The sequence below is a fragment of the Rhinopithecus roxellana genome, chromosome 11 (genome assembly GCF_007565055.1).
Source record: "Rhinopithecus roxellana isolate Shanxi Qingling chromosome 11, ASM756505v1, whole genome shotgun sequence".
Classification (NCBI taxonomy): Eukaryota; Metazoa; Chordata; class Mammalia; order Primates; family Cercopithecidae; genus Rhinopithecus; species Rhinopithecus roxellana.
In genome coordinates, this window is record NC_044559.1 from 61,204,903 (window position 1) to 61,226,068 (window position 21,166).

A 21,166-nucleotide genomic window follows, 5' to 3' on the forward strand; every position below is an offset into this window, starting at 1 on the left:
TGCTTTCCCAAAGAACAGGAATTCAAGTAGTCTGTAACAATCAACATTGAATGGGTCACAGCAGAGGTTCTCAACCCTGGCTGAATATTATATTCACTTTGGGAGTGCAGATAATATACCTATACCTCAGGTCTACCCCAGAGCAATTAAATCATAGTCTCTGGAGGTGGTGCCCAGCAAATATATGTTTTAAAGCTCCCTAGGTGATTGTAACATACAGCTATGTTTGAGAACCAATGGGCTAGGAAAGGAAATGATCACTTATTTAGGAAAATAAACAACAAGGCATCAACTAAACTGTCTACATGTATAATTTGGCAAAAAATCCAGCTATGCTTTTGCAGGCCCCTAGTGCTTAAAGGTTTTAGCCAATAGAGACATTCAACTCTTTAGATGAACGTTTTATCCTGGTCTTTTGTTTAATATCACACACAAACGTACACACACCATACAAAGACACACACACACACACACACACACACACACCCCTTGTCATCTTCCTATCAGAGTGGTTCTCAAATTTTGCTGCACTTTAAAGTTACCTGGAGACTCATTAAAAATTACTGATATGTAGCTTCCAACCCCCAGACATTCTGATTTTAATTGGTTTGTGGTACAATCTAGGAATTGGATTTTTATGTTCCCCAGGTGATTCTAATGTGCAGGAAAGTTTGGGAACTGCCATCCTACATTATTTCTTCCACTATTCCCAGTGTCATTCTGCTTCCTATTTAACTATTGGTGAACAGATACACCCCAGAGAACAACCTATATGTTATTCATAAAGTTTTCCTGCAACTACCTAATCCCCATGGCCCTTTGGACAGTAAGACAGCCTAGCAGCTAAGGAGAAAAGCTCTGGAGCTCAAATGCAGGATCAACCTTGTGTGACTGTGGGCAAGTTGCTTCACCTCTTTGCGCCCCAGAGTTCTTTTTATCATGCTGTGAAATGGGGATAATCTGGAATCTTCCTCACAGGGTTGTGTGCATCCTAAAAAATAGATGATCAGGCTGGGTGCGGTGGCTTACATATGTATTCCCAGCACTTTCTTTGGAGGCCCAGATGCTGGAGAATCATTTGAGGACAGAAGTTCAAGACCAGGCTGTGCAACCGAGACCCTGTCTCCATAGAAAATTTTAAAAATTATCCAGGTGTGGTGTTATGTACCTATAATCTTAGCTACTCTGGAGGCTGAGGTGAGAGGATCACTTGAGCCCAGGAGTTTGAAGCTGCAGTGAGCCACTGTTGTGTCACTGCACTCCAGCCTAGACAGTAAGACAAAGAACCTGTCTCAATCAATCAATCAATCAATGAAAGAGGCAATCTATATAAAGCACAAGAGCAGTGCCTGGCACAGAGTTAGTGCTCCATAAATGTTACCCAATCTGATGATGATGAGTAGTGTGATTCTTGACCCTTTGTATCCAGAAACAGGAAGCACTGAGTTGTTGCCCTTATTCTTGTCCTCTGCACTGTGGGCTGCACAAATACCACCAAGTCCTCACTGATGTCAGATTAAGGAGTATTTCAAAGGGACAATACAATGCATTCAAAACAAGCACTGGTCTAAAGGGAAACTATCTTCAGTATAGCTCCCTAAGAAGACAAGCCTTCGATATACTCCAATTTGCATGTCTCTTCTCTATGGCAGTCTTCATCCATAAAGTACCATCTTACTTGCAAGTTCTTTTTCAGTCTTGTCACCTGTTTACCTGCACACAAAGCCTATCACTATTTTCCAGCTTCCTTGCAAATATGGCATAGCTTTACCAATACCCATCTCGTTTTGCCCTTTCTTGTCCCCTCAATATGCATTTCTTCTTCTCACTCTACTCTCCAGCTTTTTTCATTGCTTATAAAATTCACGCTTAAAATACAGGCAGCCTCTAGAAGCTGAAAAGAAACAAGGTATGGAGTCTCCTCTAGAGCCCCCAGAAGGAATGCTTATATGAATTTTATAAGCAATAAAAAAAGCTGGAGAGTAGTATGCTTATAAAATCCATTCAGAAATAAGACACTTTTGAGAGTGTACTATTAGTTACATCTTGCGTTAAACATCTGTTTTGTGTAGCTGAAGTTTTGTGCTATTGTTTATATTTACATGACAGTTTTGGAGGGAGAACATTCCTCTGCTCTTACGAACAAAATTATACTTACAGAGTTCAAACAGGTTGCACGCACTGAACTTCTCAGCAAATAAATGTTAAGGAGATGCTGAGGAACACAGTCGTTACAGAAGATGGTGAGAGGGAAGTAGAACCGGTGTCAGAACTGAGTGCGAGGAAGCAGAGAACGGCTGTCGGGGAAGGGGTGGCAAACAATACCAGCTCAACAATTCAGATTAGGATTCAAAATGCCAAGGATGTGATTGCATAATAAGCTGTTGAGCATACTGGTAAATGCTGCTCTCAGCATGTGCTTATTTATCACATTGTCTTACATTCTCTGAGTTTGAAAGGTTCAAGTTAGAGGATCTGGAATGCTAGCAACAGACCCAGTCTCTTGGGATGGACAGCAACACCTATGGTAGAGATGGCATAAAGAGCAGCATCCTGGAGTTCGAATATGGTTGCTAGGATACCATGGAGACCCTCCACTGCTAGGCAGACAGAAAAAAAAAAATGTGTCCATATGCCTTATAACCTGCAAACAGCAACAATAGAAACATCATCTGTGTTCTTCTACCCTTTCCCATTAGGAATCCAAAGAACAAGTATCAGGAGCTTGGAAATGTGGCCCAGTAGAGCAAGGAGGCTGGTCATTTATATTCTCAGGCAGTTTCTAGAGCCATTCTATTTAAGGGCTTACCAGTATCTTCATTATAAGATCCATTTTGGGGGCATGCAACTTGAGTGTGCTTCAAAATGCCCTAATAGGGTTTTAGCCCCCTGGTCTCATACATTTTTATAAATGCTTCCAGGACTTCAATTCTATTGCATAAACTATAATGTCAAATTAGCAAACAACCTTATATTGGAAACTCTATTAGAATAACATTAGGTTGGAATTTAACTCCTCCACAAAAACAAGAAAGATGACTTTCAAAAAAACAACTTCAGGTTCAATTCTCATGATGTTCAGTTTGCCTAGGTATGTGAGGAATCTGCAGTGCTAGTCTGTGGCATGAAATTCGATTATTTTCAATGGGAACATTTGGAAGTGAGTGGAAAAAGGAACTTGGAACTTCGTTTCTTTAAGACTTCTAATCATCTGCTGTTTGCTTAAATTAACTTCTCTTACCTAGTTGGTATAGTTATAACTATCAACAGGACTGTGATGGTGGGGGTTAGAAAGCTGAACTGATATTCTGGCTTTCAGAACTGTATTAGTGGGTAACTATTAGTCCTTGGTGTAAAACATACACACACACACACACACACGCACACACACACACACACACACACAAATGAGCCTTAGCTATTCTAAAACCCAGAAGAATGCCCTCTCACCTACTTTATCAAATCATAGAAACTGAGATTCTCATTCTCACTGGCCTAAACTTGCTTTTCCACAGTTCCCACTACAGTACTTTAGCACAGCCACCAGTTGCTGCCAATTCCCAGAGAGGCCCTGCTTTCTTTTTCTGTCCTGTCACTTTGCTAATGGCTTGTAATATGTTTCCCCAATCCCTATCTCTATCCCTCCCTCTTTCCTCTCATTTCCACTCACCTAAATCACAGCCATTTAACCCTTCTACTTCCACATGAGTTTCTGACACCATAAAACTAAACAGGCTTGATTGTATTTTGCCAACTGTCTTAGTTATCTCTCCTGTGACTTCCCTTACTCTATCTACTTTCTAGAATATTTACTTGTGCAGTATTGTTAACCCCTTGTTCACTCCTGGATGGTAGGACCTATGTAGCTCTTACCTCTAATGCCTTACAATATTTGGCACGTCACAGGCAATCCCATAGAAGTATTGAATTGAGCTGCAGGGCACTTTTGGAATTAAATTTCTACCTTTCAAGACATAGTATGTTTTTATATTATGCCATCTATTATCGCACTAGCATTCTAGAATTCTCTCAACTTCCAACAGAATTTAATATACAGTTTTTAGGAACATTTTGTTTTTCTTGAGATATATTAGTATAAAGTCTAAAAGATCAAATAATCTCTTAAAATTAATGCCTCCCTAAAAATAAAAATAAATATTTTTATCCTCAACTCCTCCAAAGTACTTCAGGTGTGGTGGCTCACACCTGTAATCTCAGCACTTTGGGAGGAGCAGGTGGGCTGATAACCTGAGTTCAGGAGTTCAAGACCAGCCTGGCCAAAATGGTGAAACCCCATCTCTACTAAAACAAACAAACAAACAAAAAAATAATACAAAATTAGCCAGGCATGGTGGCATGTGCCTGTAATCCCAGCCACTCAGGAGGCTGAGGTGGGAGAGCTGCTTGAACCGGGAGGTGGAGGTTGCAGTGAGCCGAGATTGTGCCACTGCACTCCAGCCTGGGTGACAGAGCGAGACTCCGGATCAACAACAACAACAAAGAAAAAAAAAGGAAACAAACTAAAACATGTCACAATTCTCTGAAATTCAGCTACCTCTGGAGTGAAAGCAACAGCTTACAAAAATACAAAGAAACTAACAACTTTTAGGAACTCAAGTCTATGTAATCCAACTGAAATGACTGAAACCCTGTGACATTAAAATGGAAAGGATTTGGGAATATTTTCAAAAGATAAGGGGTTTAGATCAAAATTTCAGAGACTGTTCTAACATGATATGGAATCAATTTCAGGAATGAAACTTCATGAAATAAAATTACTTAAGTCCATAAGAACTAGTCTATATAGGCAATCAACAGGCTATCTGATCTCACATAATGAATGCTTAGGTTTTGTTTTTTCATTTTAAGGGTTTGTTTGCTCAATTTATTTCCAAATAGAGTTTAGTAGTTTTACATTCTCAAGGAGTTATTTGGTAGCAGTGGAATATAGATTCCAATTTGCTACATCAATTCTTTGCTTCACATGAGTACTGTATACAGATTGTGAAAGAGATCAATAAAAACACTCCTCCTACCTCATAGTTATAGTAGGAGTGTCCTGTCTGTGTGCTGGAATCTGACAGAACCTTCCCTCCAATTCCCACATTACAGGAAAAATTCCAAACCAAAAATGTTAAGATGATTCAAGTTATTAAGTTAATTTATATTTTACACTATTTTTAAATGACCAAATTTACCAAGAAAACAGAACTAAAAAAAAAAAAATTATAATCCTCAGAAGGCAACCTCAGTAAGCAAAAACTAAACAGATATATTTGCATATATTAGATAAATGAACAGACATTAGTGGGGCAGTTACCTACATCTAAAAAAAAAAAAACAGAATCAAAAACTAGCATGAATGTGAGCTGAAAATTAATGTGTCTATTTAGATACCTTCATTTTAACTTGAACTCACAATAATCTATATGTGTGTTTAAGAAAGATGGCTACATTTAAGATGTAGTAAAGATGAAATATAAAGACACAAACACTTGTTGCCAGTAAGTCTGTGTAATCAAATTATTCATAGTGAAATACATTGAAATGCAAACAAGTCTTCTTTGGTTTGGCAGGTTTTCTTAACTCTTTGTGGAGCTACCTTGTACAACCATTCAAATAACATAAGATTTATTCATTTTGAATACAATGTACTTCTATTTTCCCTAAGAAAGGTACACTTTCTACTACTCAAGCCAATTTTTTTTCTAGTTTTCTTTATGTAAGTGTGAAAAAAGAACAGATGTTTTTCCAAAATTATTTAAGCTTGGAAGGCATTCTATCATTTTCCTCAATAAAATACTTCAGAGTCACCCAAAACATCATGGCAATATCTTAAGAGCTGAGTCCTTTAAAATACAAGTTATTAGCAAGAAATCAGTGTCAGGACACACAGCATTGTTTGATAGATAAAATGTGTAATATAATGGGAGGCTGTAAATCATTTGCCACACCAGCTTTATTTTCCACTCTGGACCTTTTCTGTTTGTTAGTTTTTCAATCTAGTTATTCTACAAGTCATGTACAAAGAGGCTTTTAAACTTATCACATTGTATAGTTCATTCCCTACTGCCTAGAATCTTGTAAATCTCTGATGGAATGTTTAACTGGAGTTATCAGCTGGCTTGAACATGCTTCACAATGAAACCTATTAAAATGGTCTTTTTGTAAAAGCAGAGTTTGCTCTGTGTCACTCAAAAGTCCTGCAGATACGAAAATGAGATCCTATGGAATGTTTAAAGATGCAGAGAGCTGTCTTTGAGTTATTTTTTCATTATGCACAACATGGCCCAGAAGAGATGGTCCTGTACCTCGTTAGCTAAAACAGTCAGGCATGTCAGGACTGCAAATTAATTTACCAGAGAAAGCTGAAGTTTATTCAGATCACTCAGGGTTTTAAGGCAGACCTAAGTCTGCTGAACTATTAGGGCAATTTGGTGAGGTCGGAATCTCAGAAATGTTTATCCTTATTGTCTCTTTCCGCCTCCCTCGCAGAATACAAACTCCTCCCTAAACTAAGCCTGCATGAACAGTAAATGTTCCATGGGAATCAACATGTATAGGTATAACTCTAAGTTTTCAAAAGTAACGATTGGTACACACTGTGATTCCCCCCAAAAAATATCCAATAAATACAAATAGAGATAATCGAGTATTTACTTTCTCCTTATATTAACTTGTTGTGTTTATGAAGTGGAGGGTTTCGATGGATCTTGCATTATTATGTAACACGTGCCATCCAGCCAATGTGATGTCGTTAGTAGTAGAGTAAGCAGTAACATCCTTGGTTTTATCAATTATGTTATTATCTATTAATTTAAAATGCCATTCTTTTGGGTGCTCTCCCACATTCTCTGTTAACCTCATGTTCCTGTAGCTTTACTCTCTATACGAACTCTGAGTTGAGTGTTGTATAACAAGTTTCATTAAATTTTTTCCATCCAAGTTATGAAGCCCACTAACATCAGAATTGCACAGTTCTCTAAAAGGCTAGAACAATGCCACAGTGGCTGCATTAGAAGCCAAGAGTAAGGCAAACAATGGGTCCACGTTTTAAATAAGGTAAGTGTGCTTATCTGTATCTAACCCTGGAAACAAGCAACCACGTCTTGGGAGATGGAGATGCTCCATTAGTAACATTATGCACGTTCCTTAAGGAAAACAAGCAATCTTCTCCCTCATATGTTATGAAAAAATATTTCTTCAAAATCAACAGACTAGTCTTCCATTTATGGATTGTAAATGTCATCCAATTCAGGAAATCAAAAATTCTTCCTTTTTCTATGCGTATTTGCTTATGTTTCACACTTTGATGATGACAAGCACGTCAGGTTTGAAGGGTACCAGCGTGAAGCGCCAGCAGGTAGAGAAATCTGGGAGAGCCACAAAAGCATAGAAAGTATGGGTGATATCAGACGCATTTCATTTCAAGTCTGATGAGCCTGCATTTAGGATTTTCCAGCTGGGCTGGTTTGCCAGGGCTTTTGGGAGACAGGGGGGCTTTTTATTTCTTCTCTCACACTCACACACACGGTCGGACACACACCTGGGACGCGTTCAAACTCTATGTACACTAGGTGGCTTATACGAATGTATATGTATATTTAAAAATAATACCTTGACATCTGACAAAGACACCAAGGCAACGTATGTGCAGTGAGTCTGGCTCTGAGAAACGTGCACAGCCCCGCAAGAAGTGCCCGTTAAAATGAAACATTTCTGAGGATGAGGACAGACATGGCAAGCGGTAGGGGCGGGGGCCGACAGACAATACAGAGACCCGCAGCTCCCCACCGCCAGGGCGCCACATGGACCCAGCGCGTCACCCCTGCTTACTGTGGGCTCTTGGGGTAGAAGGGCAGGGTCACATGGCTGAGATCCTGGATGTCGAAGGCGGTGGGCTCGGCGGAGATCGCCTGCCGCTTGGTGCGCGGCTCGCCCTGCAAGGTGCTCGCGCTCTGCTTCTGCGCCTGCTGGGTGGCTGGTCGGATCACCGAGCGGTACTTGTCCAGCTCGTTCTGCAGCTTCTGGATCAGTTCGTCCTTCTGATCCAACTCCAGCTCCAGCTCGTCGATGAGAGCATCCCGCTGCCTCAGCTCCTCGATCTTCTCCTGGAGCGCGTACTGTAAATCCCGCAAGGTGCCCATGCTCCTCCGGGCTGCCGGGGGCTCCTTCCTGCCGCTGCTCCGCGTCTTGGGGCTTCCTCCCCTCTCCGATCAACTTTCCCCAAAGTCGCCGCTGCCTCCCGAGTGCCAAAGCTTCCTACTTGAGACCAAAGCCAGCCCTGGCTTCTGAGCATGCCCAGTCCGCCGGCTTCAGCCACCCAGAGTTTCAGTGCAGATTCCACTTCTCTGGGCTGGCTGTGAGGCGCAGAGTGGGGAGAGCAAACCAGCAGGTCCAACCCGGGATTAAACCTGAGACGCGTTGGGCGCCGCGGCACGGGGTAGAAGAGCCGGGAGGCGCGGTGGCTGGGGAGCGGGAAGAAGGGACGTGAATGGGGGCTCTGAGGCAGCGGCTGAGCTCTCAGGGTCCCTAGCGCCGGGCGCCCAAGGAAGCTTGCGGGGCGTGCGGGGAGCCTGATAAGCCTCCGAGGCGCGCCGGGGGTGTGCGGGCGGAGCGAGGAGGGAGCTCTACTTCGGGGGTGGGGAGGTGGGAGGGAGGGGACAGGGAGGACCCCGGGCAAACTCCGGAGGCCTCAGCTGACTCCAGAGCCGACCAGCCTGGAGAATGTTGGGCTACGATCCTAGCGACGTACGAGGCATAGGGGACTCTGTATCATCCAAGCTCTGAGTTCTGGAGGTATTTTGACGGCCGGCCTCACTAAAGAAAGCTCCCGAGCGGTGTGGCCGAGCTGTCGCTTCTCCCACACCACCTTTTCCACCCGGAGCGCCTCACACAGGTGGCTAATGCTTGCGAAGAAACTTGCCTTTCAGGAGCTGCGAGGGAGTCGGCGCCCGCGAGGAATTTCCCCTTTCAGCCTACTACCTTTGGGAAAGCGTTGTGGGGTAGGGGGTGGGGGTTCTGATTTTACCACCCCCCCGCCCCCCCAGGCGTTGCTACTCTTTACCTGCTCCAGATAGTTACTCTCCTTTCTGCCCCTTCCAAACTCTGATCAGGGAACTCTTTTAGGGCAAAAGCCAAAAACGGATTTGGGCCCTAGCAGGCCATTCAGCTTCCCCATGAGCCCTCCGCCTTGAGCTGGTGCCTGGGAATAGTTCTCTGATGGGCCTTACTTCTTACATTTGCTGAATTTGGCGGGGAGAGGGTGGGGGTTAAAAATCATTCCTGAGCTCCAAAAAGTTCATCTTGAAACTGAACCATACCTTTAAAAATATTACTTTCCTCACAATCAAGCTGTTAGGAATGTGTATTTCCACTTGAATGGCCAGGAAGACATCCTGACACAAACTTTGAAGAAGAGGGAAAATCGTGAAGGAGCCAGGGAGACTACGCCGGCTGCAGTGAATTATACACTATACTGCAGTCACCCCCACCTCTACCCCCTCCCATCCCCATCCCTGCCCACTCAATATTCTCCAAAATGATCACAATTAGGTAACAGCCTTTCTATCCAAGTGTTACTCTCCCATCATGGGAACACATGTATAGAATCTTTAAATATCTGCCTAATATGTACCTAAATTCCTAATATTTGCTTAAGACTTTAACAACTCATCCAATTTTATAGCATCTTTATTGGCAGACTTTTGACCACTATTCTTGGGCACTCAATATTATAATCTTCAATGCTCTATTTGGTCATTCCTTAACACTAAAACAAAGTGGATAGAAAATAAAATTGAATTGCAATGCAATTCTAAAGTTAACAAAGAATAGTATCAAAATAACTTGCACACGGTTGCTTTTGAATACACAACTTTTTGTATTTAAGCTAGAGACAGAGGAAGGGAGGAAAGGAGGGAGGGAGGTCAAGGTATGTTAACAAGCTTGTTCATTTAAAGTGTGGTTCTTTGTAATTACCGGACTAAATGACAAAAGATACGCAGTCCTAAATATTCTTTTATGTAGATGATTATCTAATAAATTCTCTCAATGCAGATTACACAAGACACTTCATTTTTCTGCTTTCCAACACAGACTTTCAGAAGTGCATTTAGTTCTAAATGTGATACATAAAATGGATCATTCTCAAAACATTTTCTTTTGCAATGAAGAAATGAGCAACTTACAAATATTGAAAATAATAATAGCTCTGAATTATTGTTGTTTTAATTAAAAGTAAACCAAGCAGAAGTACTGTGACTTTGTATAACTCACTGTATTCTAAAAAAACTTCCATGAAAATTTCCTTCTTCTGGGCAAAAGGCCAAATTCTTATTTAACCTGTGGGAATTCTTTATTTCCATGGGAAAATGTTTAATACAAAATGACTTTTTCCTATAGATCTATTATTGAGGTTCATGAAGCCATGAGTTTATGTCTAAAAATATATCTGATACAATGTGTACAGGACATAATTAGACAACTGCTAGGTTGGGTTCAGAATTCCAGGATTTTCTCTTCCTTTTTTTTTCCTTTTTTAGTTTTTCTTTTCTTTTCTTTTCTTTTTTTTATTTTTCTGTGATGGAGTTTTGCTCTTGTCACCCAGGCTGAAGTGCAGTGGCACAATCTCAGCTCACTGCAACCTCCGCCTCCTGGATTCAAGTGATTCTCCTGCCTCAGCCTCCAGAGTAGCTGGGACTACAGGCACCTGCCACCATGCAGGCTTGTTTTTGTATTTTCAGTAGAGACGGGGTGTTACCATGTTGGCCAGGATGTTCTCGATCTCTTATCTCGTGATCTGCCCGCATTGGCCTCCCAGAATGCTGGGATTGCAGACATGAGCCACTGTGCCCAACCATCTCTTTCATTTTTAAAGTGAAAACAAATATTCTAAGCAAGTTTTTCATTGACGTTTTAGAGTCTATTTAGGGTTTAAATGGGGTTGCTTAATGTTTTTGAGCAGCACAAAGTAGAGAAGCTTCTTCCTCATTTGTAGGAAGTCTGTCCACATGTACAAAGGAAAATAAAAACTAAAACACTTTCCCAAAAATAAAAAATAAGACTTCAACCAAAAATATGTAGGCATTTTGGAAAAAAGTGAGTTTTTTATACACTAAAATATGTAAATATTTTTCACTATTTTAGCTGGCATATCTACATGTAATTATAGGAGGTATACACATTACATTTTCATTTTCAATGTACATCTCATGATATAAAATCTGTTCCAGGATGAATCTGATATTGACAGTCAGGCATCTGTTATAACAAACACAAAGAGAGTAAACAGCTGAAAAGACATGACTTTTACCATTGACTTTAAAAGGTGTTCAAGGAATAGAATCTAGTTATGTCAGGCTGTGTTATTTTTTAAAATTTATTTTCCCTTAAATGCTTTATAATTTCATATGCAAAATCCAGGATTCTAGCCTTTTCTCTTTCATTTTTAAAGTAAAAATAAATATTTTAGCTATGTTTTTCAATGATGTTTTTGGCCAGCTGTTTAGATCTTGAGCAATCAGGTTTCCATCTCAACCTTTTGAGTGTTTCCAATATTTTCTTAAACATCTTCTGCCTTGTACTTAGTAAATGCTGGAAATAAACCTTATGTGAAAAATCAAAGTCCTGCAATTACATCTTAACAGACAAATTATCTTTACTATGTGTCATATAGTAAACTTAATTGGCTAAATTACAAGATCAAAGATCAGGCACAAGTCTACTTTCTGCTAATTAGGAAGTGTCTACCTCAAATTCCTTCAGGGATAGAGTAGAGGAGAATGGCTTGATCTGAGCCCTGCCCCACTGCCTATCTGAGATGAAGCTTTGACATTAGATGCTGACAATTAGAACAATGGAATTTTGAAGGAACTGAATTCATACTCTAGAATTTCATAATCAACTCACAACCTGCTTTTCAGCAGTCTTCCTTTTTCATAACTTTAATAAAAGCAAAGTTCTACTGGTAGCCAGACCAAACTGAGGCCTGTTAAACTCTATTATGCTCTTCAATCTTGCACCCAACCCTCATAATTGAGAATAAAAACTGACATGTCTTCCTTAATGGACCCTCAGAATCATTTAATGAGCTATTCCAATAAAGTATCTTTATTATAATACTAGCTATTCAAAAATAAATCTGTAGAATTTATCATCCTTCACTAAAAACATTATTAGCCCAAAAGAACTGTGCTAATTTTATCCACTTGTCCATTCCACTGACACCGTATTTCCTGGAAGAATCTTAAGTTTTGAAATTTTCTTCTGCCATGTCATGTGTGTATCTTGAATGGGAAAAAATAAACAAACAAAAATATAGCTGAGCCTTTTAGGTGATAGAAGCTACCTCTTGCAGAAGATTGCTAAAAGTAACAAGTCCTCCTAAGAATCTAGATTTTAAAGCTACTATTACTGGCAGACATAATGGTTTGTTCTAAGTTGCTAATCATAATCAAGATCACAAAAAATAACTAACTTCCTTCACTTCTTATATGTACTGTTCATATAACCCTATAAGTTGAATATTATTAATATTCTATTAATATTAGAGAAAAATGAAGGCACAGAATCATTCGCCTAATCAATGGCAAAGTCTGGCTTCATATCCAGACTAGGTGACATACAGCTGAAGTCCCTACCCCTCATTACTTTTTGTAGAACTTATAAATGTTGCTACTGTCCTATTCTGCATCCAGAGACAGAAGAGTATCCTTAACATCAACTTGCTTGACTTAGGCATCAGGGAGTGAAGAGGACAAATTTTTAAAATCCTGAAAGATCAGCAGCAAGGTTTTCAAAAAGTTCCTTTTTCCAAAACTGTCTTTATTTCAACAAGATTACATTCTGGTTCAGGGTACAGTAACTTGAACCCATTTGCCAGAGATTGTACTAATCCTAAAATTGCTTGAAACTGTCCTGTCTTTAAAACTAAAAGTTCTAAGTATCTTCCAGTCTCAGGCAAACCAAGAGAGTTGGTCACCCTATTTAATTCAAAATATCTGAGCCTCTCTAGTTTATAAATATTTTCAAATTTTGCTTTCCATGTTACTGATAGAAAAGTAAAACCAAGGAAGATCTGTAATGATAATACCTATTATTTTAGGCACATTACAAACCCACTTATACATTACTTTGTGTGAATATGTTTTAGGAAAGCAATCATCCTATTGCAATGAATAATAATGCACAACCGGAATTGTCTTTGGACTATAAAGGGGGATGAGTCAAACAATAGAATTTTAATTATACTTTGATAAATTAGACAATAATTCAAGGATCCCTTTTTGCTTTATTGTTTTAACAGAAACTGGAACTTACATTGATTCCCTACTAAGTACAGTGACTCAAGTACTGGCTATTTTATTAATTCCTGTAGAACTAGTTCTATAATTGTGTTTAGTGGATAGATTTGGCCATAAGAAATATATATTTACATGGATATAAGTAAAAATCTAAATAGTTTGGCTGTTTTCAAGTTATAGTATTTCAAATGGTAAGTTCTGCATGGAAAAGAAAAAAAAAATAAACCATTAATGATGAAAACCTTACTGCAGAGACTTGGAAAGTAATAGTGCACTGTACCATAATTGCTAATGTACTTAGCATTTAATACCGAATTAGTGTCACGCTTAATATTAGGTGAAATGAATTTTTATAGTCCCCTTCTTAAGATGACAGGAAGTTATTATTGGGCCTCAGGCTAAACTGGTTCTCATGAAAACTCATGAACTATCTAAAAAAATGAACATTTATTTCTACTGTTTAGTCAGCTGCTCATTTCCAATAGCCAAAAGAAAAAAAAATCAAGAAGAAAAATATTAGGCTTTTTGTATTTTGAAATAAGCATAAAATTTTTAAATGCATAAAATAGAATCTAAAATGCTTTATTCACAAGACACCATTTTACTGCATCTGAAGCTTAATGTATATGTATGTGAAGCTTAATGTATATGTACATGCAACATATCAACCTGTATTATAAATAAGTTAGAGTTGCTCAGTTCCATTTCAGTGATTCTTCTGGTATATTAAATGTGCATCTTTTACTAAGGCAAATCATCAATATTTTCCACAAAATTTTCTAAAGTACTTTCAAAAGTAATTTTGATTCTGAAAACAGATTTGATATCATGGGGCTTATAGAATAGCTCTACAGTCTGTGATTTTTTTCTTTTTTGCTCTTGATTTTATTTTAACTAGTATTTAGCAGTTGATATAACTTGGCCATTTTCTTCTTACAGGTTTTGTAACCAAAATTTAAAGTAAAGAAAACCTAAATTTTGTTAGCAAACTGTTTAAAAATAGTAAGGTAAGAAAATACTGAAGATGTAAGAAAGACAATAAAATAGAAATTTGGGTGAATTGAACTTTTTTTTTATTAGTAGGTAAAATGACTGCATTGGGCAACAGAAAGATGTCAGAAAATTTGTTTATATTGTGAGAATGTCAGTGATTCAAGGGAGAGGGGGCTTTGCAGGCAAAAAGACTTAGTAGGGAAAAACATGGAGCTCTCCACTCTCATTAATTTAATAGGCATGTAAATATCACCTAACTTCAAATTAAGGAATCTTCAAATTGTGACTTTTCTATAATCAGCATGAGTTGGAAATCCAGACATCCACTTTTCTAACGAAGGGCAAATGGAGCAGTAGGCTAGTAAAGCAAATGGATATCATTCCAGGGCCAAGATATTGCCAAGTATTATTCTTGAAACAAGGATAGGAGCTCCAGGCTGGGGTCCAGGAGATGCATACATTCACTATGTATTTGTAACTAACTATAACATTATCATTTGCCTCGCCTAATGTTGGTTTTTAGAAAAGATTCAGTAATTCCTTTATGGTCTAGGCTGGATTTTTAAAAATTCATTTTTCAAAGCACAGGCATTTAATCTGGTAGGTAAAGAATACTTTAAATATTAGTGGTCCAGATTTAAACTTAAAAGACAAATGTGCAAACACCTATATAATGAAGAAGTTACCCAAAACAGCAATATCTAAAGTATCATATAGTTTCCATGCACCATATAAATAAATGTACAATAGGAACTTTCACACTTTTTTGATATTAGTGCAAAATACAATTACACATCTAGAATCTAGTGTCTAGAGTTACTGTATTACATACAAATTTTTTGCTCAAAGAGTTAATGTAGAGAGTCATTATGGAAAAATCATCTAATTTTTCTCTAAAATACCAAAATTCTAATCATCCAGCTTCTTTAGAAAAGCACCTATGTTGACTACAACTTTTAAGTGGAAAAAATGACAGGGAAATCTTCACAATGTTTATTTGTGGAATATTAAAAGCAATTGCTGCTGTTAGGAACATAGAGAACTTAGTGAAAATTGCTTACTTTCATTTTCCAGTTTCCACTGGTCAGATCCTCCATCGGAAAACTGCAAGTAATATTCTCTCAGCAGTTACAGAACTAAAACTTACCTAAGATAACAGTGTTTCCACGTTTGCTCTATTTTTCAGTTTACTTTATGTCACTCTCAAGGGTACACACAAATAACATACATATACATACATACAAACACACAAATACAGAGAATTAAAGGAGTGACAGCAACATATGCCATGGTTTAACATCCCATCCTATCCCACCTCCCACAGAAAAAAAAAAAAAAAAGCAAATATGTCAGCTATGATGTGAATGTCTCCCCCAAAGTTCATATGCTGGAAACTTAATCCCCAGTGCAACAACATTGAGAGGTGGAATCTTTTAAGTGGTGATTCTTTCAAGAAAAAAAGTAGTTGTATAAAGACACATATTTTCTAGAAAATATTCAAAGTGACAGGAAGAAAACATGGTTATCATGGATCTTAAGCAGGCAAATATGTTGTTCTAAGAGGGGTGTCAAAGTAAAGCTCTGCTAGCAACCAGGCAACTCTAATGCAGAGCTTTCCTCAGAATGTTAACTAAAGAACACTAGTTCCTTAAAATGGTAATAAATGTAATGAAAAAGAGTTTTATGGTCAAAAATGTTTGGGAGACATTGAGAAAAAAATAAGAAAAGAGATTTCTTTCTGCATTATTATCAGTACTTTTAACTTTCCAGTATATATTATGAATTTCCAAAATAAATGTACAGTAAATACAAAAAATATTACATACTGTATACACTATGTAAATAAATGGTAAATATATACAATTGTTTAACAACTAAACCTTCCTTCTTCTAATACTTTCAGTGTTGAACCTGAGTATTCATGGCATTTAATACTTTAAAAGTCAGACAATTTAATAGAAAGTACAAGCATTTTCTCCATTTGTGAAATCCCCTATTGCTATCTACATACACAGCAATATCTGAGACAAGAACACACAGTTCTATTCCCACAAACAGTACTGTCAACTACTCGCATCTCCCCTTTCAAACCACAATTTGCCCAGCCTGTGACCACAGCCAATGACATGACAGAAAACCATGAACATATAACAAATTTGGTGCCTACAGGAAAGATTAGCCTTGCCATTTGACCCATCATCACATTTCCGCCCTTTAAAATTAGACTAGGTCACAGGATTATTGCTTAGGCTGGGAAAATGTTCAAGGAAGGACTACAATGGGATCAAAATAGGTAGAGCATTTGATGCGTAATGAATTACGTAAGTGTTACAGTGATCCTTTAGTTCTTTAAGTTCTCCAAGCATTAAGCAATTATGTTTTAACATTTCATAGCTTCCAATGGGAATTCTCTTTTTGCCTGTGAAGCCCTGTTCCCAACCCCTTTCATTACCTTCAAATCCTAGCCCCATCACTGCCCCATCACCGCCTCTCATCTCTTGAGTTGTTTATTCAATAAATCTATTCTTCAGTTCTTCCCTAAAATAAAACTACCTCTAATAATCCTTCAGAATTATCCCCATAATATTTTCCCTTCTAAAAGCACTTTATCAGAATGCATAATTATATATTATGCATCATAACCCTAACCCTAACGCTAACCCTAATATTTGCATACATATTTGTTAAATAGATACATCTCCCATTAGACTGTAAACTATAAAAGCAAAGAATTATGTCTATTTTGTTCACCAATACCTAGAACAGGAAGGTGCTCACTATACTTGCTAATTGTGTTGAATAAATAAAAGTAGGAGTAAATGCAGTCAACAATTATTTATTTAATATGTAAAACACACCTCTCTGTGGAAAAGAATCAAAAGGGACAAATTTTCTGTTTATTGATGGTGTTGTGTAATATTTAATAAATCAAACATATCAGAGGCTTAGTTTAAACCTTTCTGTATGTAAGAAATCAAATATATCAGAGGCTTAACTTTAAAATGAGTTTTCTTCTACAGAAAAAAATAATAATAATCCCTATTTGAACAACATATTTGCCTGTTTAAGGACCATGATAACGATGTTTTCTTCCTGTCACTCTGATTTTTTTTCTAGAAAACAATGTGCTTGATATCCAACTACTTTTTTCAACTCTATTAATGCACTTTTAAATCACCATAATCTCACCTTCTTTCTTACTCTTAGACTTATAATATATTATCTTCAAGGTACAGTGCTCTTTTATGTAACACTGGCAATGTCTACACAATCAACAGTTTTGCAATTTCTTCTTTGTTTCTTCCACAGTTTCAGCTACCCCTTCAAAAGCCGACTGCTTTATTTGGAGTTGGCCTTCTTTACTAGTGCTTCTTAATACATACATCTTGTAGAAAACTATTCATATCATTTGATATTATTTCAAAAGCAGATGCTTTCAATTAAGATACTTAATATCTTCCGTGATTATTAACCAATGCTTGTGTCCTACCTGATCATTTATAATTTGAAAGTTAAGATTTAAAGTCCAAGAAGCAAATTTACATCCATCTGCAAAATTCCTTCACTAACTTAATTCTTAACATACATATACTTATTTCCCATCTCCTCTCCCTTGTTCTTGCTTTGCTTTTTCCACAGAATGTCAGAGTTGGCCCTAGATATAAAATAATAAGCTTAACATCACAATCAATTGAACATAAAAGTGCTAACTCTTGGGAATTAACAATAATTATAAAGTCACAAAATGCTATGTTAAATAGCTGTTCAATTAAATCAAAAGACAGGAATATATGGTTTGTTAATGCAAAAAAGAATATTTCTCAGGTAGATGTTTTCTGTAATTTTAAAAAGTCAGAAAGAAGACTTCATAAGCTCTTCAAATTTATTAGACTTGAATATAGGTCTTAAAAAAAGTAATTGTTGTCAACCTTAAAAAACCTAAAGACAAGCCATCCCTATGAGAAAATAAAATAAATCCTTATCTATTAAAGAGTCAAATTTGAAGATAAAAAGCCAAAGCCTTGCATATATATATCCCAAAAATCTTTATAAATTAAGCTTTTAACTGCAATGTTATAATGCTGCTTCAGTGTCTAAATAGAAATCTAAGTTTCTGATTCGCAACTGTGTGAACTTCTAGATCTTCAATAAAACCTTACCATTAATAACCATGTGAATGTAAGAACCCTTTGGCATTGCATCATTTATCTTTAGCGGTTTTAATTATATTTTTCCTCCCACAAACTGGGAGTCTCATGATGCAGTCATCAATATACCTAATCCTTTTGGAAGCACAATTTCCCAAGAGGAAAAACATATGTAATTAATATTAATAAAGTTCCGCAACAGAAAAATGTCATGTTGATATGTATATGCCTTTCTATATGTAGAAAATATATTCTTTATTTTATTCAGTTAAAAATAGTATTTTTCGGAAAATAGTTTCTGATTGAGATTTAAATGTTTCATTTTTTAAAAGTACAAGGTAAAGCAAAGCATCACATGATTGTGAAATTTGTACTCCTTCTTTATATGATTCATTTTATATTAAATACACTTCCATAAATAGCGTACAGCTTCAACAAACAGTACATTCTCCAAATTTATCTCTCACCCATTAAATACTAATTTCTAATGACTAAAATACAGAACTAAAGGTACAATTGCACCCTCTACTGTCCAAATATTGAGCACCGTGCTGTGCATGTTTGTTTAACACATTCATTATAAAAGTAACAAGTAAATAACATTGGTTTCCTTTTGACATTAATTAGCATATCCTCAAAAAATTAAGCTCTAATTATAAAATTTCCATAGCGATGTAAATGGAAGTTTGCCACTTTTATAGTTACTTGTACTAAACTAATTTAGAAAATGACTCTTATTAAGGTACAGTCATGCATCATGCAATAAATTTTCTGTCAATGAGAGACCACATATGCAACAGTGGTCTTGTAAGATTATAATGAAGCTGCTATACATAGCTGTACCTTTTTTATCTTTTATACCATATTTTTACTGTACCTTTTCTATGTTTAGATATGTGTAGATATACAAATACTTACCATCATGTTACAATTTCTTACAGTATTCGGGAGCAATAGGCTATGTCATATAGCCTAGGTGTGTAATAGGCTATATACCATCTAGGTTTCTGTAAGTACACTTTTTGATGTTTGCACAATCATAAAATTGCCTAAAGGCACATTTCTTAGAATGTATCCCTGTTGTTAAATGATGCAACTGTACTTGAGTGAAGTATTCATTAACTTACTGATAATGCATGGCAATATCAATCACCTTTTCAACAATATTCATAACAAGGAAAAATATGAAATCATTCAAGCAAACAATTGGCATATTTTTCTAATAGTGTATAAAGTTTACCAAATTTTATTTCAAGTTAAAAATCAGGAAAGCACTAATGTTTCTCTAAAACTGTGCTTCAAAGTTTTTAAGAAAAGTTGTGAGTTGATTGTCAAAATGTGACATATCACTATGAGCTAAAATTAATAGGTTATTTGTATTTTTTAAACCTATCTTTAATGTTTCAATAGAGACTGTTGGGCCAGGCGCGGTGGCTCATGCCTGTAATCCCAACACTTTGGGAGGCTGAGGCAGGTGGATTGCCTGAGATTGGGAGTTCGAGACCAACCTGACCAACATGTAGAAACCCTATCTCTACTAAAAATACAAAATTAGCCAGGTGTTGTGGTGCATGCCTGTAATTCCAGCTACTCAGGAGGCTGAGGCAGGAGAATCTCTTGAATCCAGGAGGGGGAGGTTGTGGTGAGCCGAGATCACACCATTGCACTCCAGGCTGGGCAACAAGAGCAAAACTCCATCTCAAAAAAAAAAAACAAAAACAAAAACAAACAAACAAAAAAAACAGGTACTGTTTTGAATTCAAAATAAATTATTATTCAAAAAATTATCTTATCAATTTCTTCTTCTGGTGATGAAGATTCGTTTACTGATAATCAACCCTCCCACCTATAATAATTAGAGAGGCTGAATCAAAATTATGAAAATAAGGCATTGGAAAACTTCCAGGCAGCAAGGAATTGAGGGGCCAATATCCCACAGAAAAGTGAAGTCCAGAGATGTCAGCCTAATGTTCAGTGTTTTTCTGAGGTATTCACCAATTACAAAATACTTCTAAGAAAATAAGTAAGTAACATAAATTAAAAGCTGACAGGCTAAGAAGTTGATCAAAGCTTCTAAAGTCTAAAATGGTTGGAGGGACAAAAATTGGAATCAGGCCCAACAAGTTGAAATCCAGGGAGGCTAAACTTTAACTGCTAATAACCATGTACCCAATAAGACTGAATCCTGTTTTATATCTGTGCAATCTATAATTGGATTATGTGATCTGACCCTAGTCTTCCTGCCTGTCAGGAGCAAAAGCAAATCCTCCATGAAGGAAGATCACGTAATCCAGAGTATCACACTCTTTCTACAATTTTTCATGCCTAATGTTGGGTTCAAAAAAAAAAAAAAATTAGGCAACACCCCATAACCTAAAACTGAGAAAAAAGTAGAAGTCATGCAACAGAAGGAGACACATGGGAGATTGTGATATTGGAATTATCAGAAATGAACTTTGAAGTAATTGTGACAAATATGTTTCAGAAAAGTGATTAAAATGTTAGTTATTTTAGCAGAAAACTGGAAATTACAAAGAACTTTTTGAAGCTGAAATTTTAGAAATGAAAAAAGCAGTAACTGAAATTTAATAACTCTATAGTCAACTTTAATAACAGAAGACACAATTAGTAAACTGGAAGATAAGTCCAAATAAAATAGCTACATTAAATAAAGAAAAGGAATTTTAAAACATAGGAAAAAGGACATGAGATGTGGAGTCT

At 37.0% G+C, this 21,166-nt stretch overlaps 1 protein-coding gene across 2 annotated transcripts in view; it reads right to left on the minus strand.

Annotated features, from left to right (window-relative positions):
* The window catches only part of PRKG1 (protein kinase cGMP-dependent 1), a 1,347,543-nt gene that overhangs the window by 1,250,714 nt on the left and 75,663 nt on the right, over positions 1-21,166 (minus strand). Inside the window, exon 1 of one of the 2 annotated variants that reach the window (XM_030940494.1) lies at positions 7,837-8,603. The exons of the other annotated variant lie outside the window; for it this stretch is intronic. Within the exon in view, the coding sequence (XP_030796354.1) occupies positions 7,837-8,147 (311 nt within the window). The 5' untranslated portion in view covers positions 8,148-8,603. Of the gene's footprint in view, positions 1-7,836; positions 8,604-21,166 lie in introns of those variants that run through there. 2 annotated transcript variants of the gene reach the window in all.